Here is a 20080-nt window from a genome sequence, read left to right on the forward strand (position 1 = left end):
CTCTTCTGCTGGAGAATGGTTAATGTTTAACCCACGAAACCTGAAAAATACATGTTGCACCACCCGTTTAAACACAAGCAGCATTTGATGATACTTCAAATTATTAGGCTGACATAGAAATATTTTATTACTTGAGAAAACTTATTCTCAAGAAAGGTGTCCAGTTGATTATAGTTAGTGACTATATTCTGAAATTGTGTCTATCCCTTTTCCTGCTCCTCTGTTCTGTTTCTGATAGGTCTTAGTTCAGTGACAGTATGGCTAAAACACCCACTTAGTCTGAGCACGTATTTATTATTTAAATACAGTTTCACCAGAACAGATTTGAGGGTACATTTTCTGATATTTTATTAAATATTTTACTTCATGGACATATTCTAGCTAGGGTTAGTTTAGGATTGGGCTGAGCTTTCGAAGTACATGGTATGTAGAAATCAAGTACAGACATGTTGAGACAGTTGGGAATTTCACTTCCCATTTGGTGTAACAATAGTTTCAACTTGCTGTAAAAGCACAGAGCAGGTGTTTCTTGCATGAATGTTCAAAATACGCATAATCATGTAAAGGTATAAGCTACACAGACCTACACTTCTGGAAAAGAAAGCCATCCAGTGTCTGACAGATTAGGATGCAAAGTTAACTGCGGGCATTTTAATCTAGTGCTGTACACTGATTTCAAATACCTTTATTTTGGTCACAACTGGTGGGTGAAAGACACTGAGAAAGATGGAACACTTTACTAGACAAGAGCAAGTTGCTTACTGCTTTTGGGTACTGGCTTTTTTCGCATCCGAGGTCACCCCTGTTCAGGTATCACTGTTTTCTGATGCAGCTGCTGCCCGCTGACCACAGCTGCCTGCTTCTGAGCCTGTTTCTGATCCCATCTTCTGGGTGGCATTGGCCTTGCTGAGCTACAGGCTTTCCATGGCACTGGATCCACCCCAGGCTGTAGCATAGCAGGTATAACACTGTGTAGCATTTGCTAAGCAGCATGTGACAGAGGTGCTGCTGCTCAGCAGCCTGGATCTTACATCACATTAGTGTCCCTTATGCAGCAAATAATTCATTTTATCCTCTGTTATTCTGATTCGCTCAACTGTCAGTGTGTGCCAGGCCTACACTCCAGCCCCAGTTATTTGCAGTGTAATGTGTTTGATTCAAGCGGTACATCTCAAGTCACAGATCAGCATTTTTTGAGCTATAGCTCCTCCTGCTACATGACTGTTGGAGCCTTCTGCAAACTCAAAAGCCCCTTAATAGATTACAAGCCTGTTCCCAAGCTCCCAGCTGCAAAGGCTCAATGAATTTTGGTCAGAGCTGGGGAGCACTGCTTTAGTTTGCAGGAAAGAGCTCACTTGATCTGATCTGTTAGGCAAGCCCTGTGCTTGTGGGAATACTGTGCAGCTTGCTCACCTGTTTTCCCTTTAGTTCATGATGCTTCACCCTGATTATGTCAACAGTGTTGGTGCTTTTGCATACGGCTTCTTCAGGTAGTGTTTGCTAGCTCAGCAAGAGCTGAGGTGGTTGAACAAGCCTTTACAAGGACCAAGGTAAGATGCAGGTCTCTCCTGACATGAGACAGCGCAGCTGGAGATTCTGCCTGTGCTGTTTCAGCCTGGTCTGTGGCACACAACATTTCCGAAAGTGGAGAGAGAGCTCTGAAACAGAAGGAAGTTTATCAAGCCATGGCATTGCTGTGGCCAGTGGTGCTAGAGGGGCAAGGCTGACAGCTCTGGCAGCAGCAGATGTGCTGGTATTGTTGCAGGCGCCCTCTTGCCAGGACTGTGCCGGTGGGTCCCACTGACAGCTGTGGTGTTACTCGGGAGGGTGCACGACTGCAAATTGTGCTCTGATCCATATCTGCAGAGGGTTGCAGTAAATGAATGCCCTGCTAATTAGCAATTGCAAGATGGGTCACTGGTGTCTGCTAAGTGGCCTAGTGCAACATAAATCCAGTTCTTAACAGATTTTTTAAAATACTTTGTATGTCTTCTTTAAATGTCACTATTGATGTGGGATTGTTTTGAGGTCAATGGCAGACACTGATAGTGAAGAGAGGGCTTGGCAGCTGATTCATGGATTTCTTCAGTGTTTCAACTAGGTTTAAAATGCATTACATTTCTTTTAACGAAACTGAGCCTCAATGAATAGTGACCAGCCACAGCACAGAATATCTGAGGTCATTTTATTGTGTAGAGAGTTAGAAATGTTCTTTATGCACACAGCACTGCTCTTAGGTATAGGTGTTTCCAGGATGGGGTAGGAGTAAAGAAGGGAGCTAAGTGTACTTCTGCCCACCCTTCTTTCCTTCCTTCCATCTCTTCTGCCCTCCTCTTTTTATCCCTTCTCTTTTGTTTCTCTTTTTCTTGACAAGTTGTTTTCTACATAACACTTTTTAGGAACTGATAGTAGTGATGGTGACATTAGATGGAGTCACACAACTGTCTTCAGTGATCTCCGGTTCATAGAAAATAGAGACTTAGTGCAACATTTGAATCAGCACCTGAACAAATTGCTGGGGAAATCACCAAGCTGCTTCTTGGATGGGCATTTGCCTGTCCCTGTCACAATAAGTTCTTAAGAACTTGCAGTAACAAAGGATTCACCAATGCCACCCAAAACAACCCTACCATTAAAAACCTTGAGTTTTAGGAAAGTTGTTTGAGCGTCCAACCTAAACTGGTGTTCACTTGCATTCAAGCCCAGTAGCTCTTGCCTTCCTCACTGTGGGTCTGGAGGACAAGTTTCTCTTCATGTCTTTGTAGCAGCCTTCAGCTGGCAAAACATTGTCACATCTTCTTTTGCCTTTTCTAGACTAGTGAGCTGTAAGATTTCCTCCATGAGTCCCAGCTTCTGCGCCATGGAGGCAGGTGCCAGGCCCCAGGTTGGAGCCAGTACTGCGAATTGCCTGGAAAACGTGCTTGTACAGGGTGGAGGCCTCCCCGGTTCCATGAGATCCCTTGCACACGCCTGGTTGAGGCCTCCCCGGTTCCACGGGATCCCTCAGCACAAGTCCGGTGTCGGTGTGACCGCTGCTGCCCGCGCTGCCCGGAGCTCACAGACCGCGGGGACACAGACCGGAGCGTTTCAGGGGCGAGCTGGGCCGGGAGGGGAAAACACAGGCCGGGAAACAAACCTGGCAGCCTTCGGTCATGATTACTGACTGATCCTGACCTACGTGCCACATCCGTGTTCCCACCGCCAGGCTCGTTTTAGAGATTTCTCTGTTAATTATTAAGAGCATGAACTTAAAAATGCTCCTTTGATAATGAAAGTGATTCTGTCGCTCACTCGCCGCTGCTGTCCCCTCTGGTGACTGAAGGGTTTCCCGGGCAGCCGCCCTGCCAGTCACACTGACACAGACGAGGTTCTGGAGGGAGCGTCCCACAGGCCGCGCGTCCTCGCCCAGGAGAGCGGCTCCGGGTGCCGCCGGGCTGGGGCAGCCGGCGCGGGAAGCAGCGGCACCGCTGCAAGCCGGGCAGGCGCCCCGCAGGCCGGAGCTCGCCGGTGTGCGGGGCGGCGGGAGCGGCACCGGAACCGCCCGCGGAGGAGCCGCCACAGCGGCGGAAGGGGGCGCTGCCGCGGAGCTCTGGCGCCCCCTGGCGGCCTCTCGCCGCCAGCGCCGCCGGGGTCCTGCGCTCAGCACCGGGGAGCACTCCCCTCCCCCAGCCACCCCCAGCGCTTCATCGCTCTTTTCCTAACGTGGTTTTCGGGGACACCAGCTATTTCAGGCTGCGAATGAGAAGAAGAAAGACATGGTGAATGAGTGCTTAGCTCCGCGGAGTTTATTTGACCGACTTCCCTGGAAAAGAGACAGATTTATGGCATTGCAATCTCACTGCATTTTTGTTGTCAGTCAGGAAAAGCATCTGCGGGCCAGCTCCGATATACTTCATTCCCTAAGGTTAAGATTATGGAGTATATTTACGTTGCTCCAAAATAGCATCATCTCAACTGCAGGAAATGTGGCACAGTTCTGCTGAGACCAGAAGCTAAGCGACATGGACTTATTCATGCAGAGATGGCCAGGGCAGGGCAGAGATTGCAGATTGCCATCTCAAAAGGTTGCCAGCCAGACCCAATGCCCTGCGTGGCATCAGTGTTTCTTCTCCTGAAGGCTACAACCCACAGCAGTGCCGAGAAGATTTCAGAGTTGTTCCTTCAGCACTGCTTTGATGGCTGCGAGCTGCTGTATGTAGCTAGACCTGGCTCCAGCAACGCTCATTTGGTAAATAGGAAGGACCAAACCACACACTAGACTGACTTGGCTGCCTCTGAATTTTGCAATTTACCCTTAAAATTTGCATGATGCTTCCAGTCAGTCCATCACAAACAGCTGAAGGGAAACTCTGTGTGAAGCTGATTGCCATGAGCGATGTGTTGGTGGCCACCCCAGGTCCAGCCCCAGCTGCTGTGCTGGCCATGGTGGGGGTGCCTGCAGGCATGCAGCCTGCAGCGTGCGTGTGGAAGGGGATGGTGCTTTTCCTCTTCCCCCTCCCATGGAGGTTGCAGCTGACCTGCACAGAACAATGCTGTGTGATGTTCAGGCACTCCATCACTGTGAGTAACACAGCTGGGGTAGCAGAAGCTGTTAGCTCTGTGAGTCTAAGGCCGGTTTTGGAATTGGTTGCATGGGAGGCATGCAGAGTGAGCAACATGGCATTGCTGCGACGGTGAGATGGATGTGAGAGGCACACTCTGGGCTTTCTTCATCCAGGGAGAAGGATCACCCAGGAGGCAAATCAGAGCTTGTGCTCCTCTACAGGAAAGGCTGGAAAAGAAGGCAAACCAGGGATGTGCCCCTGTGAGGGAGCCTAGGATTGCACAAATTAATCTTTCTCTTCACTGGAGGAAACTAGAAGTCCTGCAACAGAACCTAATGCTGGTAGACTTTGGAAGACAAAGGAGAGAAAATGGAGCTATTATATACCGTCTTGTTCCTACACAGGAGCAATTAAATCACACAGTGCTGTCTTCAACTAATAACAATCTGGATTAGCACTACAGGGCAGAAAACTCTAGGCTATAGCCAATTTGCAATTCTTAATGCACATTAGTCTGCCTCGGATTTGAAAGCTGTGTGGCTTTATGGGAGACTTTGGGTGTAATCCCTGTAAACAAATAAACAAATGAGCTGAAGATAAAGGCTGGATTACGAAACACTGAAAACCACTGCAGATGTCAATGTGAGATGTGGACACAAGGAACAAAAGGATGGGTCTAGAACCTTGGTTTAAAGTTTATTGAAAACCCTGGTTTAGCAATGACACTTTTCTGTTAAATTCCTTCCTTCTCACAAGCCTTGAGGCATATATAAAGTCTATCAGCTTGTCCTACAACAAATTGAGCTGGATATTGAAAGACAGGGGTGCTGCCTGCTCTCCACAGAATCTCCAGGGGATTGTCCAAAGCAAAGAGCAAATTAATCTGGAGTAGGTGGTGCAGTGGCTTGCCCACTTTCAGTGTCCATATGGGGAATTAATCAAAGTGCTGTAATCAACTTGCCTGTTCATCAACTCCCTGATTTGCATGAGCTCTAGGACTCCTTATGTGTATATGCATTCACTTAAGGACAGGGCTTGCACAACCAGAGTCCGGCAAATTCTTGTCACACTTCAGTGTCTATAGGACCTGTCTCCAGGACCTTGCTGCAAGTGGGCAAAGGCTGGAGAGCATCAATATTGTTAACATCATATTTCCTTTAATAGTGTCATTTGATGTAAAAAAATCAAGCCTGACACATATTACAATCCCTTTATTACTAATATCTAGAAATACTGTGATTCACAAATTCCAGCTGCTTTTGCCTTCATAGACTAGATGGAAGAAGTGCTTGACCTGAAAGGTCCCTTCACAATGCCTTTCTCCTGAAAAAAAAGTTGCTAATAAAACCAGTAGCTTGCCTTAATGTTACCTTGTGTTTGTGTTTCAATAGCAGGGAATAGTTGTACAAAGCAGAATCAGAACCTAAAATCCAGAGTTACACCTATTGCATATCAGAATATTCTATTATCTCCCATGGGTTTGGGTCAGAATGTCAGTTTGCACGCCTGTGTCCTCTAATAGACCTTGACACGAGGAGGTGTCTGTTCTTCAAATTTTCTGCGGAAAATCCTGGGGCATACACCTAAGTGTGAGAGTGACAAGAAGGAAGGAGACATCAATGAGAAAAGGAAATGGTCCTTGTTTGCTTTGTTGACCTTAAGCTGAAAGTGTGGAACAGAGTAGTCTTAAACATGCTTATGATCTGGACACAGCAATTTCACCTTAAGCCAAATGTTTTCTGAGAAAGTGGAGAATTTGTTAGGGAGACAAGGGCAGCAAGTTTGAAAAGGACTCTGTTAGGAAAAAAAAGATGTGGAAACTACCATGTGACCACGATGGACAGCTTCCTTCCACCTGCACCAGGGCTTGTGGTCCTGGTAGAGCGGTTTAAAGAGTTTCCACCCTCAATCAGAATTTAGTGCCCCTAATGAACTCATGAGGATTTATGCAAATCCATCCTACCTGGCATGACAGGGACCTAGATGCACTCTTGTAATCGGTCCCTCCATCTCTGATGAGAATCTTTGAACTAACAACAATAACTTCCTAAACCACTTGCTTGAGGGCTACCTGTGCCCTACAACAAAATTCTTCCATCTGAAAAACTGAACTGTCCCCAGCCAGGTTACTGCCTCATTTTGCTGCTCTTCTCAGGATAACAAAACAAAGCTACAACAGTATAAAAGTGTATGATCCCTATGTCTTGGGCATCATACAAAAGAACCCGTTTTAAAGCTGTGTTCACAGATGGTACAGCAGAGTTAACAACCATGTCTTCCAAGTGTTCTAACAAACATATTGACCTTGGCCTCCTTTTCTTTTGTAGTAAACCTTGCAATCAGCAGAAGACTGTGAAATAATACTAGTTAGCTGTGAAAGAAGTAGACGAGACACACAAGGTAGAGGATTTTGCAGGCCCATAGATGGTAAATACTGGTGCAAGAGCATGATAAACATCCTGCTGACATAATTCATTACAAATCAGAACTTTGTGCCACAATAGTTACGAAGAATTGTAAATGTAACTTAACCCAATTTAAACTGTGAGTTTATTTTCATGCATGTGGAGATTCCACATCAAAAGTCAAGTTCTTCACAAGCGAATTACCTTGGGGATGGCGACAATGACCAGATTTGTGTTAGAGCGCTGCGATCTGCTAGCTAAATCTGGATGTTTTCCTAAGTACTTTAAATAATTGAGCAAGAAGATGCGACGTGTGGGTTCCCTGACTGTCTTTTTCCCTTAATGAGGTATTAATAGTTGTCTACAAAGCTGTCAGAGAACAGGTGAAGGAGGCAAATTAGAGATGTTGCAAGTGACTATAGCATCTAGATATTTCTAAAGATTATGAAACCTAAGATAAAGTTCCCATCAAAGTTCACAAGTCTTGATTGCTGTGTTTACTCTGGCTTTGCATCAGCCCAACCCTGCTGTACTCAAATTCAGGCTTGCTTTTAATAGGTGACCTTTCCACACAGTAAAGAATCAAGTGTTATATACCTAGGGGTGTGTTCTGCTGTATCTGCTTGCTTAGGAAGAATTCAAATATTGTTCTGTAGCAGAAATCCTTCTTTAGCTCAAAGATAAAAAGTGTCTTTTGATTTTGTAAGATTCTGTGAGGATAGATTACTGTATTCTTTACAGAAGAATTAGTCATCCCTGAGTTGACTGCAACAGTCCTTGTTCCTCATCAACGGTAAAGGAAGAACTGGGTTAAGATTCATTGCAAATTTTGAATTAATTTCTTATGCAAACCAAGAACTCCCCTTTTCTCCAGTGTTAAACATTAGAATTTTTGTATGACTTTTATTAGTTTTGGTTCATTTTACAGATCTGGATTAATCTATCTGCATTATACCCTGTTGAAGTAGGCGACACAAAAATTTAGAATGAGGAACTGTGCACTGATTTGGGGTAATCCAACTGAGACATCAAAGGTGGGTTGTTTGTTTGTTTTTTTTTTTTTTTTTATTGCTAGAGTATTTAAAATTGGCACTATAAATTCAAAATAAACTTACTCACAACTGAGTTTCTACTCACCGTCTCCTGAAGAAGACAGGCTATTCTGAACATAGAGACTGTGGATGTCTCTACATCTCATTCCTCTTCCTCTCTGATTTCCAAATATCCTCTGATTTCCTGCCCCCACCCAATTTATTTTGATTAGTATGTTCAAATGGTTTGTAATTCCATTTTCCAGGTCTTTCTCTTGACTTACTGCCATGTCACCCCTTTTACCAAGACAACATTTGTCCTATGGACAAACTTCTGTCATTGCATCTGCACCCATTTCTTCTTCTTGCCTGCTTGGTACCATCAGCAGGAACATGAAGAGCACAGGAAAATTAGAGTTCCAGTACTTGATCAAAGGGAATGAGAGTAACTGAGAGCACAGGTTTCAGGGAAAAAACTGAAAACTTGTCCTGGACCATACTCAGAAGTTATCTCCAGCAGTTTGAGACAGAATCTTGACTGAAGAGGTGTGAAAGAAGGTTGCAGAGATTTATAGTTTACCGAATTTAACCACTTTCATGTGAAAATTAGAGGAAAAAGTAATTCCTAGTCCTTTGCCAGCTTTCAAGTCTGTAGTCCAAAGCCCAGACGTGATATAGGATGATTGAAATGCCATTTTTTAAAGGACAAAAATAGTGTCTTTTATACTAAACTGTTTTTGAACAGTTTTTGTGGAACCATTGTTACTGGAAGTTAAAAAAAAAAAATTGTATTTCAGACTCAGATAAATATCTGCCCTGCAAAATTTCAGCTCAGATAGCTGAAGACCAGTAACCTTAAAGTACATGAAGTCCGTGGATCCGGACCCCAAGGCTTGGAAAATCCTCAGGTGCTCTAATAATGTTGTTGTATTGTAGAAACGCCCTAACCATTCACCTCAGCAAGGACACAGGCTTCTGTGACCCCAGGATAACAGTCTGTGCCCCATGGTGTTCTTTGACCAGTCCACAGAGTGTGCATGGTCACCTTGTCCTCTACCTGTGATGCTAATATCTGTCAAAACCTGGAAACACAGCAGAGATAAAGAAGATTCATGTGCAGGTGTGAATCAGACGGTGCATGTGGAATATGTACCTTTTAATTGAACCTCAGTTTTCTCCCAGATGTTTCAGCTGTGGCAATTATCCATGACATTTCCCAATTCCTGACCCAGGGACCCAGAAAGCACAAAGCTGGCTTGTAACCAAATATTCCTTCTCCCTGCTAACCTTGTGCCAAGCACCGTTTGGAAGCAAGGGACAACTGCTGGTAGATATATGTTGATATTTACATGTTACAGCCAACATACTGATCACCTTTACGTATCAGGCAATGTACATAATAATTTTAACATAATCAGCAATGATAGATGTTCATTCTATAAAGCCATGCTTACAATATTACTAAATAGTCTACTATTCATTGGTTAATGTATCAAAATAATATTACATAGTGTATTGTGGGCTGTTGTATGCATCTACAGAAGAGCAGTCTTCTCCCACCACTATCCTGCATCAGCATCCATGAACTGGAAGCCTCCAGTGTTGTGATAAAAGGAGACACAGGGGTGGTTGTGCGATGTTGCACGACTCTCTAGCATACCCTAATTTATTTTGATTTGGATCAACTAATACATAATTAGTATAATGACATTTGCTTCAGATAAAATGGGAGGGGGAAAGATTTTAGAGAAACAAGGTCTTTAATTTTCAAAACCAGTAAAGATTATACAAAATTATACCAATCAAGTGAAAAACAGAATAGATTTTTGCAACTGCAGATCTTGGAAATGCCCCTCATATATGGAAATTCATATTGACAAGTGTAGGCAAATATTATATGAATTATGATCTGCCAAGTACACTTCACTGCTGTCAGCATAACCATTACATAGGTTCCAATATGTGAAATACTTAATGCCCTCAGCTCCTAATACAAGTGGAAATTGACAATTAGTAATAATATACTCAGATTTTTATAAGATAAACCATAAAATTTGGTGATGTTTAACCTTGTCTTGTCTTTCAATTTCTCCCTAAAATGAAAAGCCTAAACACCTGCTTTTTTAAAATTCCTCTGACATAGTATTTCGGCAATCTTTACCACCCATCTAGCCTGCCTTTTATTTGGATATACTAATGTTGAAATATATCTGATGTTCAGCACACAGTATTTTTTCTGCAGGGTAACTGGAAAGTGCCTTGAATTTTCATTGAGAAATTTGCTTAAGGCATGAATCATATTATCCTCAGTAGCTATGGGGAAGATACAGCTAAAATTAAACTCTGTGCTTATTTTAAGGTTGAAAAACACATTAGAAGTAAATCATTAATCCAAAGGAGCCCTGATTGTTGCTATTAATAGTAAAGTAGCTGATCTATGTGAGAGATTGTATACCTGAGTTCCTAAAATAAACTCAGTGTGAAAAAAATAGTGCTCGTGCTGTTAGTGTTGGTGAAGTACATTCCAAGGAGCAGCGGGCTGGGTCCTGCAGGAATCCCTCGGCCTCGCTGGTGGAGCAGCAGCAGCTTATCCAACGTTTCCTCTTGGATCAAGGGTTTGTGATGGGCCCAGGGTAGGTGGTATTTCATAATCTTTTCATTTTCCCTGGAGTAACTTACAGCTGGGAGGGAATTGTGTTATGAAACATTAACACATTCCCTTCCCAGAGTCAACGCGAAGATCAAGGGGAAATTCTGTGTTCCTCCATGTCCATCTTCTTTTCCCATCCAGTCTGGAGTTGCATCAGATTCATGCTCCACAGCACTTGGAGACTGTAAAACTATGACTTCTGTTCCATTTGATTCAATTTCGAATAAAAATATCATTCAGTTTTACATAAAACCAATTTCAATTGGATTTTGATAAATGTCCTCACACTGAATAACTGCTTTTCCTATTAACAGTTCTATTGAATTCAATGGAATTGAATTTATGGTGTAAGAGATCATTTAGCATGACAAAGCATCACAAAATCAGACTTCAACATAAGAAATGTTTCTCTTTTGTATTAACAAGAATCCCACCCAGTAGGCATCTTGTCCATGGGAGGAACTCTTAAGTATATCAGGAAAGTATAAGTTCTTAAGTATATCACCAGAAAAGAAAATATGAATAGTAAATAGTTACAACACCAAAAGTACACTGATGTAACACCAGTGGGATGCTATGGTGGCATCACAGGAGTTCTAGTTTTCCCCAGAGTAAATAAATGCAGGTACTTTGGCAGCTATAGTAGCTCTGTGAGTAATGACATGAAAATCTCATTCAGGTGTCTAAGGAAAGCAGACTTGTGAACCCTAAATGAATACTGCTTTTTTGAAGCGACTCTTGCTACCCATATTTTTACAGTAAAGCTCCTAAGTACCAAATCTTGCTCTCTGTGCCAGTGCTGCCACTTGTTCTTATAGGCAGAGCTACCTTAAATAGCCGCAGCCTGGGGACCACAAAAGGATTTGGTTTCCCTGAGAAGCCATGAAGAATCCCTGCATTGTTTTTCTCTCTGTTATAGACTGATTGCAAATAGTCTCTTCAGAATTGCTTGTGTAAATTCAGGTGAAAAAATGACAGAAAAGAGAGAGGGGAAAACTGTGTTAAAATCATCCTGACTCTACCAGGGAAGAGATGTAACTGAAGACATGTCCCTACCGAAACAGTAAGGAAAGAGGGAAATTCATGCTTCAAACAGACTGCTTTTCTTTGCCAAATAGTACTGCAGAGTGCTGCCTAATTAGCTATTTTCTATCACCCACATATCCTTCAGATGCATTGTTTGGCAGATTTCTTCCTGGCACTACGTCCCAGTTTTGTCTGAGATATATTAGTTTGCATTTTCCAAGGTCAATTTCACTGTATTTGCTGCCCATGTTTGTAACCACTCTTTGATAATGGGTATTGCTGCTCTCACTACTGGGTTAGGCACTTCTGAACCCTCATTTCTTATGGTCTTTCCATGACATTTTGCTTTCCAAAACAACAGGTAAAGGAATATCACTTCTCTTTCATCAAACTGTTGGTTCACATGTCACATACAGGATCATGAACATTTGTTCCTAGTAGGATTTCAGGAGATTCTGTGACAGTTTTCTTACTAAGATGTAGATGTATTTTATGATTCTGCTAATGTCTGAAAAATCTATAATGCCTGAAAAATCTATAAAATCTAAGCTATTCTAGGAAGATTCAGACACTGAAGCTGTTTCATCCTTTATGGCTTCATGTACACTCAAGGGACCCAATCGTACCTCCTTTACTTACCCAAACAGTTCCAGTGACACAGCTTATGAGAATGGGCAGAATTTGGTGCTGTATACTCATTTAACCCAAGTTAAAAAAAGCACAAATGTTGAAATCGTCTGACTTCTCCTAACACTGAATGCTTAACATGATTTTTGGAGGAAGTTCAGCACCTAACTGCCAGTGAAACGAATAGTTATTATGCGCCAAATACTTCACAACAGTACTGATAGATCATAAAACATCTTTATGAAGATAATTTTAGATTTCTCTACACTTTGCTCGATCCTTCATCTTTGACACATGCTAGAGGAACCTGGGTGGCCACAGATCTTCCCATATATCCTATATTTTGACCGCTCCTACCCGGCATAGTGCATCCCAAGACACCTGTACAAACCTGTTCTAAAGCTATTTTGCCTGCTTTTTCTGTAAGGAAGGGCAAGGGCAGCAGAAAACACCTCTTATTAATGTTCTTTATTGGTGCTGAAGCCAAATGTGGCTTCAGATCTGAGACAGTATCCGGATGGAGTATTCACAGGTTTGTCCCGTGACAAGGGGCAGTAGCCTCCCATTAGCACTGCCCAACGAAGCCGACCTAGCCCTTCTGCAGGTTCCAGCTGTCTGCCATCCAACACCTAGTTCTGATAGCACCAGCTCTGAGAAACCTCCGCAAAAATTGCTCTGTCCTGAGAAAGTACAGAGAGTCATGTGAGATAAGAAAGGCAAAACAGCAGCGGGTAGTTTTGGGATGTGGGTGGTTAGCAGTTCAAGGATTCAAAATGGAAAAAACACTGCTATGAAAAGGTGTAAAATCCTAACAGAAGAAACAGGTGGTTGGAAGCTGGTGACACAGCAATGATCAGCCCATTACAGGAACCGCAGGGACTTTCCCCCGCATGACTGACAGCTGCCTGGCCAGCAGAGACTTGCGACTTCAGAGGAAACACAGCTTCAGGAACAGCCCCTTCAGAGCCTCCCAACACTGTGTCCACTTAGGTGTCAGCTGTGAAAACCATCACCTTTTGGCCATTGCTTAGGAAGCTCCATGCCTGCAGACCTCTAGTTTGTCTTTGCCATGAACTCTTTTAATTCTCCACTGTAGATATTAGTCATACAATTTAGTGCTAAAATGGGTAATATGATGCAATATACTGTACTAGAGCACGGAAATCATAATTCCTAAGTCATCTTGACATGAAGAGCTGGGAAATCTTCTGAGAAGATCTGAAAATCAAAGGAACTAGCTCAGACTTCATCTGTTAAGTAACTAATGAAGAGCTTAAACTTGTAAAAAGCGAAGAGAATGTAAAATGTGTAAACTGTAAAATATGGGAATGATGATAATCTCCAGCTAATGAAATTATTAAGGCCTCTAATAAAGAACAGATGATGTTTCAATGATGATTATGCTATATTCATGCTTTTGCAACTATGCTAAAATGTGATATGTGAAGCACCTCCTTTCTATGTTTCTGTAACAGAAGGAAACCAAGAAAATGTTATTCTCAAACTTCCACACAAAAATTAGGATTGGAACATAGTTAAACCTTAGAATTCAGTCCCAAAGGAGTTTGATAAAGATGTGAACAACAGGGGACTCTGACCTGATTTTTTGGTGTGACTGTTGCATATACAAACTAAAGCCCCAAATTCCACTCCAAGTTACATCAGTAGAAATTGGAATGAGAGTATCATTGTTCCAATATGTGGAATTACAGGGCGGGGGGAAGATTGACAGTTTGAAGTGCACAGTGATCCATTAAACTGCACATGTTAAAGATCTTGCACCAACTAAATAAACTGTAATAATTAATATTTTATTTAAACATTTTAAAAATGCAACATTGACATTTTATAGAAGTCTGATAGTATGCTAATATATAACAAAATTTATTTCTTGAGCACCTGAAGACATATGAAAGTCAACTCTGTCTTGCAATGCCTTTGAGTAGTTTCTGTATGCACTGCAAAGACCCATAGTAATGACGATGCTGTACAATCTTGAACTGAAGAGTACTAAGTGCCTCTTGTGGTGTTGTCAAGAAATGGCGAAGACTCTCCAAGGCATGGATGTCAAACTCATTTTCACCGGGGGGGGGGGCACATCAGCCTCGCGGTTGCCTTCAAAGGGCCGAGTGTAATTTTAGGACTGTGTAAATGTAACAACTTCTACATTTATCCAGTCGTAAGATTACATTCGGCCCTTTGAAGGCAACGGCGACGCTGCTGTGGTCCCCGGTGAAAATGAGTTTGACACTCCTGCTCTAAGCAATGAATTAGCACTGGGGGATGGTAATTCTGCTGTCTGAGATCCTGCCTCACAGTTTCCTTTTCATCTTTTACTTACCTGGTCTGTAGGAGCAGCTTATCTTTTGCAGTGAGAGTGTACTGCTCGTGGTAGTGTACGTGCTCATATCAGACCTTCCTGGGCCATTTATATAACAGTATCTATTTGTGCACATGCTTGCACAGCCATTTAATGCCTTCCCTATGTCCCACTGTTATCATGGGCTAAATCAGGCAAATATTTAACAGAGTCAGAGCACCCGGAAAATAGTTTCCAGCTGGGAAAATCGAGATTGACTGACTGACTGACCACGTAGTTAGTTAATATTCAGGTACGGATTTATGCTTGTTTCTACAAAGTGCCCTAATAGCACAGCTTGATGCAGTATAAGGAATATTAAAAACAAACACAAACCCACAAAACAAACAAACGAACAAAAAAAACTCAACAACAACAACCAAACAAAAAACCCGGAACCCTCTCATTTAATAGATTTTTTTAATGCTTTCTGTGGATTATTTGTGGGATTTTTAGGTGCTACTCCCGTCGCTTACACGGAGAAGTTTAGTCCCTTGCCCATGGTAAGCCCGGCCTGCAGCGTATTCCAGCAAATGCTAATTTCGAGCTTTCAGCACCTTTTCAGCTGAGCGCCCACAGCGCTGCGGACGGCGGGACCTGCCGGTTCACGTACACTCGAGCATTTACTGCACCCCGAGCCTCGGAGGGGAGCGCTAAGGAGCCGGTGTGTGTGCTCGCTAAGGAGCGTACGTACGTGCTTCTCCCCCCCGGTTTCGCGGTTTGCTGGACGTGCACTAACCTGAAGCGGCCGCTCGTTTAAAAGAGGACGGCACGGGGGAGAAGGGAGGGACCTCTGGCCCGTCCCGCCCCGCCGGGCCCCGCAGCGGGGACAAGCACCGCCGCCTCCGCGTCCCCCGTCGGCCGCTCAAAAAGGGGACGCGGCGGAACAGCGACGGGACTCGCAGAGACTGCGGGGGAAGCGGCCGTCGGGCCTCGCACCCAGGGCTGCCCGGCAGGAGCGACGGAACCAGCCAGCACCCCGAGCACTGCCAAGGCGCCCTCCCCTCCCCGCCGGGCCGCAGACCAGCACTCCCGGGGAGCGGCGGCACCGACGGCCGCGGGACCCACCTCACCGCGACTGCCACAGCCTGCCCGGTGGAGACACGGGGCCCCGGCACCAGAGTCTGAAGGCACCATGACCATGCTCAAGCTGTCCCTCATGGCCTTCAGCTTCATCTTCTGGGCAGCAGGGCTGACCATGCTTATCATTGGCATCTGGGCCAAGGTGTCTCTGGGGAGCTACCTGGCACTGTCAGCCAACAACTGCCCCAGCGCTCCTGCCATCCTCGTGGCTACCGGCATCACAGTCATCATCTGGGGCTTCCTGGGCTGCTTCAGTGCTGCCACAGAGCACCAGGGCCTCCTGCGCACCTACAGTGTCTTCCTGACCGCTGTGCTGGTGGCTGGGGTGACGGCGGGGCTCTCGGCACTGCTCTACCGCCAGAACGTTGCGCAGGGTTTCCAGGAAGGGCTACACCAGGCTCTGCTTGCCTACGGGGAGGACGAGGGGATGGCGGATGCCCTGGACGCTTTGCAGCGTGCCTTGTCCTGCTGCGGTGTGAAGAGCTATCGCGACTGGCTCACCTCGCCCTGGGGACTGGAGCACAACGGCTCGGTGCCCCTCAGCTGCTGCCGGGCCCGCCGGGTTTGCCAGCACAGCCCACCCAACGCGCACTGGCTGCACCATGATGGTTGCTTCAGCAAGGTGTCAGCCTTCGTCAGCAGCAACATGTTTTATATTGCCACGGCTGCTCTGGGGCTGGCACTGCTGCAGCTCATCGGCATTGTGCTGGCCTGCCTGCTGGCTGCTCGCGTCCCTGCCCACCGGCTGGGCACTGCCACGCCTTGCTGAGATCCCCCTGGCCCTGTCCCTTACCAGTTCCAACTCATTTCTTTTCCTAAACCTGGGTGTACCCCATTGGGAAAAGCCTCCCTTCATATTCCCCACTTCCACTTGAGCTTCCCCCTCCAGACTCTGTTCCTCCGCTGGAGCCTGTGTCAGATGCATCAGTGGCACAGGCATCTCCATGGCCCCTCAGAGCTGGGAAGGTGCGTCCTGGCCTGGCTGTGTACTCTGCAGGGCAGTGGGTCCCCACAGCCTCCCTGGAGCCTCTGGACTGCTTCTGCAAAGAGTGGTGGCAGCATGGACAGACATCATCCTCTGGGGCAGTGGGAGGACAGATGTGTTGAGGCTGACAGGTTTTCTGGGTGATGTAAACATCCCGAGGCACTGAAATGGGGCCCAGGAAAGCAGAGAGGGTCTGGGAGAGCAAGATAAGTGTCTGTCAGCATTACACTGGGTGAGTGTTCTTCTGAAACTGGAAAATTATGTTACTGGAAAACTGAGAGAGTGCACAAGGGCCAGGTTTGGTCCAAGACAGCTGTGCCAGCAGCTGCCATCGAGGGCTGCTTGAGGGACTGCCCAGCAGTGTGCACCCCACTGCTGCAAAGCTGTCCGGCTGCCACGCATGCTTTTCCCGCTGTGGTGTTCCCGATGCTGATCTCCATCTAAAGGTGGAGCTGCAGCTCCAAGTGCTGCTCCTTCCTTCAGGATGTGCCTGTCTGCTTTAGCCAGTTATGCCACTGCAGGGCTGAGAAAACCTTAAACTGAGTCCCTGTCATACATGAGGATGGCAAAGCTGTAGGATCAGACCTGACTAGGGGTGGCAAGAGGAGGGAAGGGCACATTGCCCTTCAGAAGTTTCTTTTGGACTTTCACTGTTAACTTCAGGGTGAGCGGAACAGACCTTCTGTTTTATAGAAGGAGTTCTTAAAAATCAGCCTTCAGACATTTTTGTATTTTTCAGAGGATCTGTCTCTGAAGTGTGCCCCCACCTACGTTTTTGAAGCCAGTTCTATACGAACTGAAAGTTAACAGAGAGCCCCAATACTTGCTGTGTAGCCCTGGGTGTGTGCAGAACAGAGAGCAGTGTAAATCAACTGGATTTTGTTTTTCCCAGCAGTTCTGGGCTTGCATTTGGAGCTTTAGGAAAAGCAAGCCCTGCACTTCAGGAGGTCCTGAACTTCCAGAGCTTCATCCCTGCTTCTTCCCACTTCCTTAAAACCTGTGAACTGGACTTTTACACCTTTCTCTGCCTCATGGCACAAAGACATGCTGAATGCCCCCCTTACCCAGCAAACTGGGGGAGGGAGGTTTTCAGAAAAGAGCCAAGAACCACAAAGGAACTCCAGGATGCAGCATCTTTTAGGAACGTGACTAGTGAAGCTGTGGAGAATGGTCAAATGCCAACAAACACCAGCAGGACGGGAAATCTGGAGTGAAGAAGGTGACTGATAACTTCATAGGAGGAGAGGAAAGGTGTTTAGCAATGAAGCTTTGGTGCCTGCAATGAATGCATGGTGTGAGGAAAGCTTGGCTCATTTTCTTCCTTGCTTGCCTCTGCTACTTTTGACTACATTTCTGGCTTTCTCTTTTCCTCCCACTGAGGAGTGATCCATATCTGCAAAGACAAGCCAGACAGAGCCTCTGTCCCAGTGACATGGGAGGCAAGAGCTTCTCCTCCCGCTGGCTTTGGGAGATGGAGCTGGCCCTGCCCGCTCACCCCGTGGAGTGAGAGCAAACCCATCGCAGCCATCGCAGCCTCTCCCTTGGGAAAACCGGATCAGATGCAGAGCTACCTCTCCTCCCGCTGTTTAAATCCTCCCAGGTTTTCTACGTATAGCAACCCTGCCTCAGTATTTCTGTGCTTTCCTCCTGCTGAAAATAAGCTTCTAGGATTTTGTTTGACAATGCTCCTGGGGGTGAAACCAGAGCAAAACATGTATTCACTTGGAAAGATTGTGATTTCAGGTGTCTTTACTGCTTTTAACGCTTTATAATGTTTAAAAATACCTCGAAATGCTACCACTTCCCATCTTTTGTGATAGTGAAGCCACCCCCGCCTTTTTTTTTTTTTTTAAATTTTTCCCTCCCACCAGTCTTCTTTTGTTTGGGGGGGGGGATTGCACAATTTTGTGGTAAATTTGTTCCACCTGCAGGATTTTAAGTATTTCTGACGTGGAGATGGTGCTGCAATTCGGCCGGCTAGTAACAGCCCCAGGCTCGCTGGGCTGCCTTCATAAAGGTGCAGTATTTCTGCGAAGCTGGCTTGCCCAGGAAACAAAAAGGGAATTCTTCCAGCTTATATTAATTGCACAAGCTTGATGGTAGTTGAGAATGTACAAAGCTCAAACCGAAACAATGTAAATAGGTGTTTCCGTGTAAAAGTGATATTGTACTCTCCAGATATGCAAAAGAGTCTAAAGTTTAAATGAAGTTTCAGCTGCAGAAGGGTATTTCAAAGCAAAAATTCTACAAGGATCAGCAGGTAGTATCCAGCACCCACTGCAGTCTGGACACACAAACTGGTTTTGCCACTGTATTTATAAAAATTATGTTTGTTCATGGAAATAATTCTCCTGGGTTTAGTTCTCTCAACCATAGCTCACAAGAACAAAACCATAAGAAGAGAAACTGGGTTTTCCTTTTTGGAGAGTGCTTCAAGTCTGCATGGATGGAGTTTAGGATTTTGGATTGACATTTGTGTTGTGCTTGGATGTTAGCTGGGGCTTTATCTTAACGGACCCTTTTTCAGATACTACGTGGCTATGTAACTGTGATAATGACATTGTAGGTGAAGAGTGCAATGTAAACAGGCTTATCAGTCATTTGACTTTTCATCTGCATAGATGAACTCTGGAAATGTGTTCGGAATCTCTCTTTATAGAGAAAACAATGCTTCATTTTTAGTGCTGATGTTTATTATTTTACATAATATATTTTGTTTGTTTGTTTGTTTATAAATGTCCCTGTATTAGCAACACTTTTTTTTGAGTTATGCACTCGTGGAACTCTTGTTATTTTCTGGAAATCAAGATCATGTTGTACAGTCTCAATGATGGGCAAAAGGTATAGTTTGTATAGGAAATGGTACTTGAGAAATAAAGTTTAGTAAGTGCTATGAGCAAAACAAATGACTATTCCGAATCCAATTTAGTATTTGTGTGTGTCTCCATGTGGCTCAACTGAGCGCAAGTAAAATGAAGTGTACACTAAAATGTGAAGATAGAAGCATATTGTGTTTTTGTTTTTTAATTCAGAAGAACCATTAAGGAAGCAATAAAACAGGTGCTGTGGAATGTGTGGGAAAGGGACATGGAGTTGCACTGGGTTTATTATAATGGTTTTTATTTGAATCAATAAGCTCTGAAAATTTACAAAAATATGGCTTTGCTCTTTTTTTCCTCCATTGATTCATAAAATTATTTTTGATCCTGACCTTGATTACTTTATATGACACATAGCAGGCAGTTGAAATGAAGGTTGCTGTTAAAACACATTAAACCAAAACCCCTGTGTAAATATTATTATAACTTCAGTGGATTTGCATGTATTTTTAAGTTGCTAAGAATATCAAAATAAGAATGACAGGACCAAG

General features: G+C 44.6%; 1 protein-coding gene across 1 annotated transcript; it reads left to right on the plus strand.

Moving 5' to 3' along the window:
* The first annotated feature begins 15467 nt into the window (after positions 1 to 15467).
* On the plus strand, positions 15468 to 19716 carry LOC136097316 (tetraspanin-7-like). Its single transcript, XM_071803397.1, has one exon. The coding sequence runs from the start codon at positions 15778 to 15780 to the stop codon at positions 16492 to 16494; it is 717 nt and encodes a 238-aa protein (XP_071659498.1). The 5' UTR covers positions 15468 to 15777; the 3' UTR covers positions 16495 to 19716.
* The last annotated feature ends 364 nt before the right edge of the window (positions 19717 to 20080 follow it).

The sequence above is a fragment of the Patagioenas fasciata genome, chromosome 1 (assembly GCF_037038585.1).
Source record: "Patagioenas fasciata isolate bPatFas1 chromosome 1, bPatFas1.hap1, whole genome shotgun sequence".
Classification (NCBI taxonomy): domain Eukaryota; kingdom Metazoa; phylum Chordata; class Aves; order Columbiformes; family Columbidae; genus Patagioenas; species Patagioenas fasciata.

Coding starts and splice junctions, on each gene's coding strand:
- LOC136097316 (XM_071803397.1), top strand. CDS start 15,778: ATGACCATGCTCAAGCTGTCCCTCATGGCCTTCAGCTTCATCTTCTGG.